Source organism: Capsella rubella, unplaced genomic scaffold, assembly GCF_000375325.1.
Source record: "Capsella rubella cultivar Monte Gargano unplaced genomic scaffold, Caprub1_0 scaffold_7, whole genome shotgun sequence".
Classification (NCBI taxonomy): domain Eukaryota; kingdom Viridiplantae; phylum Streptophyta; class Magnoliopsida; order Brassicales; family Brassicaceae; genus Capsella; species Capsella rubella.
In genome coordinates, this window is record NW_006238917.1 from 6362477 (window position 1) to 6375102 (window position 12626).

Genomic DNA, 12626 nt, shown 5'->3' on the forward strand with positions numbered 1-12626 from the left:
AGATTTTTTATTAATAATTTTGAAACTTGTAAAAAAAAAAATTTCATTGACTAGTATTTTAGTTTTTAGATTGAAGGGAGAATGTAATTAAAAAGAAAGGAAAAAAAAAAAATATTAATTAAAAATCTGAGAGGAAAGAAAAATATAATTTAATTATATATTAATGACATTTTTGTAAATAAGATGTTTTGGTGAGGATTGACAAGGCAAAGAAATAAAATAGCATAGTAAAAATGTGGATTTTGCTAATTATAAATAGTAATTGTACTATTTCTACAATTATGTTTCAAAAACTGTCTATTTCTCAAATTATTCCTAAAATTTTCACCCGAAGGCTAGAATCAAATAGAAATTATAAACATATTATAGAGTACCAAGAGGGGGAATATAAAAAAAAGACAAGCCTGAAGTGTAGTAGGATCGAAATGGAACAGGCGATAGTATCATTATATAGTCTTCTTTTAATTTTTAATACAAGCCAACGAATAAAATAAAGCCAAAATCGTGATACGGGTTCCACTTTCGATAGTTTGTTTATATATGATTATGATTATGGGATTCATATAATTCAACCATAAAATGATTAAAAACGTAAAGAAATCCCACTATCTACTTTGTTTTTAGTTTCCGAATATGTCATATTTTTAATTTTTCGAGATTAAAAACATTTTTTTTTTCTTTAGAAAACAAATGTCACCCTCACCATTTCCCTTTGGCGTTTAGACATCAACTCAAAAGTAGTGGTCGGGAAGTTATATGAGATCCATCATATGATCTGGAGTTATCGTCTCGGTTTCTTTCAAGATTTCATATATTCCAAGTCTTTTTGAGATCAAGTTGAGAAACCCGTTCATATGTCTTTATATATATTTAGTCTGTGGTGCATATCATCATGTTTATGCTTTTAGTCTGTTTATAATGTTTATGATTTTTTTTTTTTTGGGTATCTCATAAGAAACGTCATAAGATTAGTTTGTGTTAATAAAACTTGTTTAGTTCTTCATTACTGTTAATTAGAGTATGTCTCGCTTGGACTGGACTATTTCACTATATACACCGTCACTATGTTACGAGCTTACGATCGTATGGGACATATATGGAGACAAACCAATATGACTAAAACGTTAGATTCTAAATATGTTCAGTCTTGGTTGTTGTTCTAAAACAAAACGACGAATAGCAGTGTAGTCACTAACATAATAATTAACATTTTAAGACTAATCATTATGGATGGTCGGCTATATAAAATTAACAATACAACGAAACAATTTTTGTTTTTTAATTCGTCGCCTAGTTTACTTTATTCAGTGGTTTCGACGACGTCAAAGAGCATTATATATTAGTATTGAAATTTACTTTCGCTTTAAACGAATCTTTTTTTGTTTATATAGTATACTGTATAATAAGCTTTAATGTGCTCATATTGAATTAAGAAAATACATACTATTTTGTATAGATATCACATGTCCTGTTGTAAATAAAAAGACATCACATTGCCTAAGTAAAAAAAGATTATTGATTATTGATTCATCATGTGGAACATGTCCAAAAAGAGCTTGCGACACCGCAAGGACTTATAATATTATAATCCACACGTAGCGTAAGAGGAACTTGTTCAAATTATTCGGCTGCATATTAGTGAACATGAACAACTTAAGAAAGTAAAATAATAATTAGAAGATACAATGTAATTATCGAAGGGAAAAAAACCGAGGACCCATAAAATATTATAGTTGACATAAGAAACAAAAAAAAAACAGAGATAAAAAAATTATAAAAATGTCAACGCATGCCAACATTTCCAAGATAACAGGGTCAACTTGTAGATTGGTAATTTAGCAAATTACGTGTAGAAAACACACGAGACATGTATTATGTATATATTTTTTTGGTTTTAATGTGAAGAATGTATTATGTATATATATAGACGATTTGAAGAAGTTATTGATCAAACAAACCTTCCTCGAAAGATAAGATCTAATTAAACACTAAGAAAATTAATTTTTAATATGACTTGAGACTTGAGAGACTTTTTCCCAAATGTCAAATGATAAATCAAAACCTCCCGTTACAATATATTAAATTAAAAAAACATACAACATGATCGCATCTTCATATTAATAATAATAGTCAATGTTGGACTAATTATGATACAAATTCCCAAAAGTTTTGAAATCTTAACCACATCTACAGTTAAATGCATGTTGTACAAAACTATGATCCACTAGCCAACTGATAAAACAATTAAAACCATTGATCCTAAGTTTTTTTTTATTTCTTTTTAATATGAAAACCTAAGAATTTCAGCTTGATGCACAGTTAAATGTTTAATAATCGTCTTGATCACATTTTCAATTTTACATTGGGTGAATTAATAGAAAAAAACATATAAGTCTTTTGGAATTATTTACCGTCAAACGTAAAATAAAAAATAAAAAATCGAGTATTGGGTCATCATCACCACAACACTCGCACAGTCGAAAAGCCTCTCGGGCTCCGATCTCAAAGTTTTTGGCGGCCCATTTTCGAAACATTCAAAATAGCAAAAATGCAGTCTTCTCACTCTCTTTTTCTCGTATCTGACAGAAAAAGTAAAATGGCGGAGAAGAAGAGAGATCAAGCAAAAGAGAGAATGGAGTAGGACGGTATAGTTTCAGATCTCGAGCATAAAGGTTTTTTTTCATTCATTGTAGACAATTTTTTGATGACGTTAAAATTGATTTATTCAGAGCTCAATCTCGTTGTTCTTCAATTAGTTTCCTTAGAATTGCAGAATCAGGCTCTGTTTCAGTAAAACTGATGAGTGTTATTGTGATTTTAGTTTCTTCGATTTCGTGTAGTAATGTGATTACATCGCGTTCGGATAGTCTCGTAGTAGTCGCATTGTTTGTAGGAGATTATCCCGAACTTGTACTGAGCTGACTTTGGGTTTCGTTGTTGATTTTGTATTTGTTTGTTAAATCGTGAGGTAAGCTGGTAAACGACTCATAGTTTGATTTTGGTTTCCAAGTTAGTTTGTGTACTGAATCTCACTTGAGCTTATATGGAGCCTTGTGGTATGGAATTTGGGATTGGAAAAGGGATTCTGAAAATGAGCTAATCTATTTCAGTTTATGGCTGGTGTTTCTGTAAAACTGTATCTATGTATCCTTATGTTAGAGTTTTCTGCTCAAAGGAAAGTTTTCGTATTGGAAATCGACTATTTTACTCATTTCGATTTTGTTTTCTAGCAGAAGAGTGTCTAATTTGGTGGCATAAAGTTTCAGAAAATGTGATTTACACGTAAGTTGAATTCAGTTGGTGATGCCATTAGCTTGGTGAACTGTAACTCTTCTTATCAACAACTTACTTCTTATGATGACTTCTTGACTAGTTATTCAAGCTGTGAAAAGTGAAAAAAAGATAGAAAGTGAGCACTTCGAGCTTCTCATGAGTTTCCTTTTTACGTTTTCAGTATTCCAAAGAGAGAAGAATTGCATAGGTACGGAGCACTAAGTCCAGTGCAGACACAGTAAATCCAACGACAAAAAGGTGAACGCATGCTTATCTTGTTGTACGCATGCTTTCTTATCCTTTTCGTTTTTATATGTTTAATACAATTATTGTTGGAGATAGTGACTAGCAAAAATCCCGTATCATTTCACCTCTGGCTGAAAAGCATTCAACTAATTTAGGATTTTTTTTGCCTCACGCTTATACAACAGAGCTGAATCTATTTCTTCTACCATACTGTGAGACGTTCACATTTTTTTCAACTTTAGTAAGTAACAATAAATCTACATGTCACTAAACATGCATTGATATGTACAGTCCATTAAATGGATAGTTATGATTACTATACCTGCTCTACAAATAGATAACTCCTCCCAATTGTTTTACATTCACACTGAAGCTTTGTTTCACTAATTTCTCGTTCATGCTAAGCCTTTACATCACATTAGGCTTGAAACTTAGATTTAGGCCATTCTCATCACCCGACGGTTATTTTTATTTTAATATCTCTGTTCCTCTGTTATTTTACCTGGCGTATCTCTCAGAAACTTTACTACATTTTTCGTGCAGAGAAGCCTCTGCTACTTGACTGTCATTCTGTGTGTTTTGGATTTCTCAGATATAATTATGCTTAGTTCTTGAAACCTCTCTATAACAGTCATGGCCCTCTTTCTTTTCTCTTTGCAGTCAATCATATTATTCATGGCAGAGAACATGTTCTGATCATAAGTCGCAAATGTCAATGTCCTCAACAAAAGCGTCATCAGAATCTGATACCACTAAATGGAGGCTGTTTCATCAAGAGGTGAGTACGGAATTCTCTTGGTTTAGACTGAAAAGCTTTATAGAACCAAAGTACAATTTTTTTCCTAAGGCTGAGATGCAACTGTAATTGTCTAAACGAAAGTAATATCTCATTTGGTTATAACTTTAACATGAAAAAGTGAGTTGTTAATTTGAGAAAGATTGATCCACCTAGAAAGCATATATATACATTACTCACTGGCTTATGTTTGCTTAAAAACAGCATATAGAGATCAGAAAATGTCCCACGATACATGCATCATAGATTTTTTACAGGTTCTAGAGTCAGCTTTTCATATACTTATTGTTCCATAGTGACGTGTCTTTGTCTCTACCAACCTTTCACGTTGCTTATCCCCAACAGTTTCTGGTGCGTGAAAGTTCTTTTGCAGGTAAAAATGATGGCTCAATTACACATCTGCAAGACCCTCCAGATTTGGACCTTGGAGTTTAAGCAAACATCAACATCACATTTACACCTAAAAAGGTAGATATCCCCTTTTTACCTTATTCTTGCTGTGACTTTATCCTTTCAAAATTATTGCTTTCCAATCGAGATTTAAAGACTAGGCATTTCTTTGACTAACTTGAATTTGCCTAGCAAGTTTATTTCGGTGTAACCGATCTAGAGACAAGTCTGTGAAAAATATGAATGAAATAAGATATGAAGTAATATGTGCTATATTGGACCTAATCCAGGGTATCGTAGATATATAAGTTTGTTTCTGTTTTAGAGGTTAGTAACAAAATGTAGTGTAGACGAAACAGGAGACTAGAGTCCTTTAGCCAAAACCCATAAGAACCACATACTGTAACCTTAAAAGTTAGTATGTGTCTGCTTCTACCAAGATCTTCAAAAAAATTGAAAAGTTCAGAGGTCTTCATATTTTGTATTTTAGCAAAGCTATATCAAATAGTTTTATAATCCCTAAACTCATCCATTTAGAATCTAAGTTAGTGATATCTTTTGATCATTCCCACTATGAGCGAGGGAGGTCACCCCTCAGGATCCACTACCACCAGTGATAGAAATATACAAAATATATATTATCTAGTTAATGGAACCTTTTGGGACTATAGTTTTTTTTTTTGTGATAATAGACATAGTAGGCTTATTTTAGTCTCTCTATACGTAGATGTTCTTTTCCATACCAGATATTATATCGAAAATGATATTGGAAGTTTTAGCTAATTTGATAGAAGACCTCAACAGAATGAGCAATATATATGCCATTCTAAAAGGGCCAAGTTGTTGATAAACAAACGTCAAAATACAAAAAGCTGTCTATCACTAAAGGGAAAAGGGAAAAAACTGATCAATGTGGGTCACAAATCAAATCCTAAATCAAGATATTTATTTGGGGGTCCTAGGCACAATCATCTTGGTAAGTTTATGTGTCAGTCTTTTAAAAGATGACAAAATGGTAGTGAAAAATTATTGTTCAAAAAGTATAACCACTATTTTCCCTAAGGTTAACAGATTTGTGAAATGAAGTTACTGGTTGACTGTTCATTTGTGTTTGAGTTGAGTAGTTCACTAGGAAAACCATTTTGGAGGAAACGTGAAAAGTTAGCTGGATAATCTTGCTTAAGTTAAAATCATATAATCTCGGTAATTTACTACTGGTAGGTTTTATTGACTTGTTTCGAATCTAATTATATAAATAACTGAAAGTTCTTAGATTTGAGTTGAGAATCTTGTCATAATCCAAGTGAAGAGGCCATAGGTATATCTATATTTAAGTGATCACCACTTTCCAAAAGTAAAAGAGAAGAATATAAGAAATGAATGCTTATCTGTACATGGTAACAGTGTGGTTGTATTCTAGTGGGTTTGGTCTATTGACTGAAGTTTGTGATTGATTTTAACTGCTTGCTTGGACTTGATCACCAATAATTCAAACCTAGTTGCCAAAGAAAAGTTTACATTTTGTTTTGTTTCATTCTTTTCTGGGGAAGGGTAGGCAAAGAAGAAGCATATGATTGATGCTTAGCTAGTGTCAAATGATCTAATAACCAAAAATGAGTCAGCAAATGAAATGATGGGTTTTAATAATTATATAGGTCCCATGTTAATGAGGATTGAGACATTTGAATCTAATCCTTAGCATTATAAAGTTTCTATTCATTTTGTTTAGTGGAACCTCATCACCTGCTTACTCACTTCTTACCTTTTCATTATATTAAAAGAGCCATATGGAATATATACCCTTGTATTTTATATGATGAAAAGCCTCTTTTATCCACCATTTCCCTTTACTGATGATGTACATAAACATGTATTCATATCACATGTGATATGTGTACAGTTTATATTTCTTATATCATCAGATCTAGCCCCTATTTTTAAGGATATATGTTGAATTTCGCATTGGTAGAGGTAAAATCTCTGATCTAACAAATTAACTGGTTCCAAAGTAAAATAACTTGCAATTTGGTATATAAAGATGCATTTCAATAGTGTACAAGTTACTTTTATTTTACTAAAAAGAAAGTTCAAGATATTTTATATTATTATAGAATCGCAGTCCAAATCTGATATAGTTGCACAGTTACCTGCTTTTGGTTAGATATACACATACACAGGATATCTATATATACCTACTCATGTGCCTCCTCAGCTCCCATCAAAACCCTCATTTCTCATTTGGGTGTTTCCTGCTTTCAATTTTCTTTTTGTTGCCTGTGATTTCAAAAATACTTTTAAGTTATGGTTGATCCTCAATCACCAATCACACCACACCTATACCCACAAGCAATTCAACTCAAACTGTACCAAGCCTTCATCTTCTCAATCCCCATCTTATTTTCCATCATTCTTTTCCTGTTGTTCTATCTCTTTTACCTCAAGAGAAGAGCCTCTTCTCTCTCTCCTCCTCCCATGATTCTTCCTGTTTCCTCCCAGCCTTCTTCTCATCTCCCCTCGGTAAGTGTCTCATTGTCTTTGTATATATGTGCAAAAGTAACTGAATGAATCATTTACATTAACAAATGTGAGATTTTATGGTCCTGTTTTATCTATAGGACTACTATATAAAGTTGAATGAAGAATAGTGCTGAGATTGATTTTGTTTTGTTTTGCAGATTTGTTTGTTAGATGTGAAAGTAGAGCTCAAAGAAAAGCTTCATCTCGTTTTGTTCAATGAAGAACTAGGAACAAGAGATTCTCTGTAAGTTACTCCTGTCTTGCTTTCAACAAAAGTCCATTTTTATCCAAAAATTCACTTTTACCAAACCCTTTTAGATCTTTTCAGTGTCCTGGTTTTCAAAATGAAGTCATCAAATCCTCTACTTGGTCAATCTAATCTTAGTGTCTGTGTGTTATCATGAGCTTGGACTTTGGAATTACGTTAACAGTGTCAATATACGAATTGAGATATCTAAGAATGATCCTCTTGAAAGTTGAAATGCGAATTGAGATGCTCTCTGCTCATAAGTGTTTTTAGGCCGTTGCTTAAAGCTAAGGAATATTAAAAGTAAAGACGGAAAGTTTAAATTCCAGATATATAAGACCAAAATCAAGATTTTAGACAAGACGTATTTTTATTCACTGGATTTTTGTCCTCATTCTAAATATGTAGTAATATACCAATCTCGGAACCTCAACATCTAATTTAAAAAGTCTGCAAGATATCGTGATTTGAATATTGTACTTTTCAAGTCATTGTGGCTTATATGATCATTGTTTTGGTGGATTGAAAGTTTGATTGATTGGTTTCGTTTGTTTGCAGATGTTGCGTATGTTTGGGAGAATTTGAATTGAAGGAAGAGTTGGTGGAAATGCCTTCATGCAAACACATATTTCATATCGACTGCATTCACCTTTGGCTTTATTCTCACAACACTTGTCCTCTGTGTCGCTCCTCTGTTTCCGTCTCTTCCACCAAAACCTCTGGGGACGACCTTAACGACCATCCCGAGTCTCCTCAAACTTCACCGGTTTGACTTAAAGCCCGAAAAATAAAGAAGTACTACAAGTTTTGTTAGTGAATAGATCAAATAGAAAATGTAAATCTTAATTTTGCTGATTCAAGATACCAAAATGTATTCCATCACCATTATATATATATTGGTTACACAGATTCATCACACTACTCACTCTTGAGCAAGATGTATTATTGTTGTATATTTAACCCTAACAGGCGAAGTTAGGTAGTTGAAGCTACTTGAGGAAGAAGAAACCTGACGGTATAAGAACAAATGCGAGGATCCCAGCTAAGAAACAAGTCCTTTTTGGTAGTTTTCCGTCATCTTTCCTCAACATCATAGCCTCGTATACCGGTAAGCAATTCACTACCGCGAAACCCGCCAGCATCAGTTCAAGGACGGGTACTTCTTCCCAAGTGAAAAGATTACTGATCCCCCACATCAAAGCAATGAGATTCACTATTGCTACAATAGTCATGGGAAAGAACAAGAAAGAAGGGCCAAAATCAAAAATCTCTTGCTCATACCGCTTCAATCGTTTATTATCGTCGTTGGCTTTACTGGTGACGTTGAATCCTTGAGTGGAGAGGTTTAAGGTTTTGAGAGTGAACTCTGTAAAACTGAAGAAGAAAGAAGAGAGCCCTTTTATCATCCACATTCTTTGATCATTCCACCATTTCCGATAAGTTCCTCCTTCTAATAAAAAGTCTGATAGATCTACCGCGTAACCACCAAAAAACAAGATTATGTTAAGCCAAATCCAAGGTTCCGATGCCTTGGGTAAGACGCTAACTCCATAAATGAGGCCAAGTTGGGGTAAGAGTCCATAGACGGTGAGAGGAATTGACCAAAATGGCCAAAATGCATAGTGGCAATAGCCTAAGCTCATCAACAAGCCCAATGGCTTGAATCCATAGGTGATTGGGTTATACCTCGAAAAGGTTACTTCAAGAAGACCAACAGACCATCGCAATTGCTGGACTAGTACATCAGCAAGACATTTCGGAGAATCTCCATAAAATGCAGCTTTTTTGGGGCTGCAATAAATTGATCTCCATCCTTCACAATGGAGCATAAATCCTGTGTAGTAGTCTTCTACTAATGACCCGTATCTGAACCCTATCTGTAACGTTTTGAGACAAAAGAAAATATTAATGCCATGTACCAATTAAATAAATAAATAAACACAAACAAACACTCATGATACATAAGGATTCATTTTTATGTCACCTTCGATCCCCAATTGGTGTGGCGCTCGTAGTTGCATCCTGCTGCATCGTGTGCCAGTGCCAAAACATCTTGGGCCATAATGGGTTTATTAGGAATCCAATTTGGTCCAAGTTCATCTATCTCTGGCATAACCAAACTGGTCGGGGGTCCATAAAATGCCCGTCGGTTGAAGAAACACCCGGTTCCCACATGAACAGGGCCCATAAGTCCATCATACCCAACCATGTTGATGTCAAATGGGCGTCTGAGCTCGGATCCATAAATGTCATTTTTATTTATTCCTTTAAATCTTTGAGGAAATTGCACAAATCCTAAACCAAAATTGATTGTAGGGTCTGACAGATAACATAGAGCATGAAGTGGTGTTGTAGGATTGTTTGAGTACATGTCACAGTCTAGTGTTAGAATTATTGGTGAGTTTGTCATCAATGAAGATACTCGTAACTACAATGAAAAGTTAAAATTTGTGGTTAACGAGATATTAAACCGAAATGTCATTTAAACCGAACCAAGATTGTTAAGGTAGGTGATTTAGGTTGATGATATACCAAAGTATTAAGAGCACCGGCTTTATAATGATGCGGTGACACTCTACTCTTCTCTCTTGATACATAGACTAGGTTTGGTATTATCTCCGTTTCGTTATGTTGTAGTACCTTTCCACAAATAGAAATAAACGAGTTCTTATTGTAGAATCTTTTTTTTTGTGAAAATAAATTAATTAAGAGGTATATATGATACTATATGAGATACATTAATTAAGAGGTATATATGATACTATATGAGATACAAAATGAGTAAATACTACCTTAATAATAGTAGGATGGTCATGAGGAGTGAATTTGTGATCCCACAAATCGAAGACTCCACGAAATTGATCTGATTTTATGGACTGGTCAGAATCAACTTTGCCACTATCCACCACATGTTCTACTCTCTTCTTCATATTTTCATACATCGTCTATTTTTTCATCGTACAATATAACTTATGTTAGTTTGATCAAAGTTAGAATTACTATAAACTAATGAAAGTTAGAATTTATAACAAACGTTGACACACTCGTATAAGCATTTAAGGAAATAAAAAACGTTAAACCTAATTAGAGATAAATGGACGTGTAATTTTATAAAAAAAATACCTTAATACTTTCGGCTTCCTTAGTCCAAGAATGTGAACTAGATGAGAAATAAACTTCAGGGGAACGATCTTGAATATTATTTCGCTTGCAAAAGGGCAACCAATGCTTAGAGAACTCAGCAGCCTCCATAAGAGCAAACAAAGTTAACGAGGATCCTCCATCGTCCGATACGTAGACTGAGATCTTATCGGAGGGATAATCGTATGCCATCACGGATAAGGCGGTGTTGGCCACCATGATGGGAGGCTCTTTGTATGGATCAGCCGTGCATATGAACACGTCCAGCTTCGGGAAGTCCTCCGGTTTAACTGCATAATTTTCAGGATACTCGGTCCGGCGAACCGGTTTTAACCTGAGGGATGTTGTAGTTGCCCACAGGATGGCGAGAACGATATCGGACAGAAGAAAAAGACATGTTATAAGAGGAGTGTTTGATGTGAGAAGTGAGTGTACGTGATGGTACATGAGGGCTATGATGCCACACGTATGCACTAGGGCATAGATTCTGTATGGAATGGTCCGCCGGCAAGGATGACACGTATGGAGGGTTGTGTCGCCGACCGAATGTTTATTGTGACGCTCCATGTTACTTTTGTTTTCTTTTTGTGTTAAAACTTAAAAGACAAATATGAGAAGATTGCTACATAGAATTTTTGATATTTATAGACAAGTTTATCTTTTTAGTCCATTTTAGGATTTTGCAAAAATGCCAATACTGACTGTAACTTATACCAAAATAATTGTATATAAAGTTTTTTTTATGGGTGAATTAACTTTTTATACTCTGTAATTAGATGATGATTATTAATTTTAATAGTTGTGTTTTTTCCAGTACAAACTATAAATTCTTGATAAATACATTAATTGGTTTTAACGGAGGTCGGTATTTGGTGAGTTGGTAAGTTGGTAACATTAAAGTTAATAGGGATTGTGAGAATCACCGGCTTCACATGATTTCGAAGATGATATTGACAGAGATAACAACAGGGTTTATGAAATTATTGAGAAACCATTAATTTGTACACAGACCATATACACCATTTTGTATAGAACCATATATTATGGGTCCAACGTAAGAGATATTTTTCGTTGAAACCATATATTCCAGATATCTCTAAAAGTCAATCAAATATATATATATATATATATATATATATATACATTTTTTATTATTATTATTCATACTTGCACCTGAGTCGTTGTGATTTCTGGTTGTGTCATCTTTTAAGTGAAAATACCAAATTCACTTCCCAATTTTCAGAGTCAAAACACCAAATACCTCGATTATATACTAATTTGTTAACGATTTTTATTTATTTATTGAATTTGAACAGTATACTTTAATTTAATACAACAGTCAATATATAGTTTGAATATTTCCAATGAAGAAGTTAAGTTAAAATTCTCTAACTTGAGAAAGAGACGAAAATATGAAAGATCAAAGGGAGAAAGACTACTAAAAAGTAGACTAAACTACTAGTGCCTTCACACAATTCACGTCACGCTATAGCAAAACGTCGATTGTTTACAATCACACATAAGTGTGTAAATTGTGTCAAATGTGTTGTGTGTACGTAATGTGTATATACATAGACTAATAGACATATAGTATTTCGAAATACGTACACGGAATAGTTGTTTACTTATTTTTAAGGCTGAGACTTTAAGAAAAATGTGATACGTACTATTTACTTTCCATCTGCAAACTGCAAAGTACATAGTTTGATGGAAAAAAAAAAAAAACAGAGTCCAAACGACATAAATTTTTCAATCATTTCATTTCTACTGACTAAATAGACTATAACGAGTATATATATATCAATGTCCTACCAACTACATCATTTAACTTACCTTTTTTTTTTTTGGAGTATTATAATTACTTTCTAGAAGAAACTTTAGATAAGTACCAATTGGTGAAATTGAAAAACTTCTTATCGTTTAGTATACTTTTTTTTTTTTCAATTGACAGTACATGTATTTTAACATTTTCTTGACTACTACATATAGTACGACGTATCTAGAGTCAATATTTCT

The 12626-nt window shown here is 33.4% G+C and overlaps 2 protein-coding genes across 6 annotated transcripts; one reads left to right on the forward strand and one right to left on the reverse strand.

Moving 5' to 3' along the window:
* The first annotated feature begins 2580 nt into the window (after positions 1-2580).
* LOC17877774 (probable E3 ubiquitin-protein ligase RHA4A) lies at positions 2581-8387 on the forward strand. Of its 5 annotated transcripts, none has more exons than XR_002832869.1 (6): positions 2586-2672; positions 3234-3282; positions 3455-3531; positions 4180-4297; positions 4661-4783; positions 7381-7466. XR_002832869.1 is itself a non-coding variant. In XM_006284581.2 (3 exons), the coding sequence occupies exons 1-3, from the start codon at positions 7007-7009 to the stop codon at positions 8239-8241; spliced, it is 516 nt and encodes a 171-aa protein (XP_006284643.1). In that variant the 5' UTR covers positions 6699-7006; the 3' UTR covers positions 8242-8387. The 5 variants fall into 5 exon arrangements, 1 of the variants encoding a protein (XP_006284643.1); XR_002832867.1 differs by having other exon boundaries at positions 4678-4783; XR_002832868.1 differs by lacking the exon at positions 3234-3282 and having other exon boundaries at positions 2581-2672; positions 4678-4783.
* LOC17879163 (cellulose synthase-like protein G2) lies at positions 8297-11177 on the reverse strand. The gene is made up of 5 exons (XM_006283143.2): positions 10593-11177; positions 10262-10414; positions 10002-10109; positions 9454-9897; positions 8297-9346 (listed from the first exon to the last, which is right to left on the reverse strand). The coding sequence occupies exons 1-5, from the start codon at positions 11175-11177 to the stop codon at positions 8459-8461; spliced, it is 2178 nt and encodes a 725-aa protein (XP_006283205.1). The 3' UTR covers positions 8297-8458.
* Positions 11178-12626: the final 1449 nt, after the last annotated feature.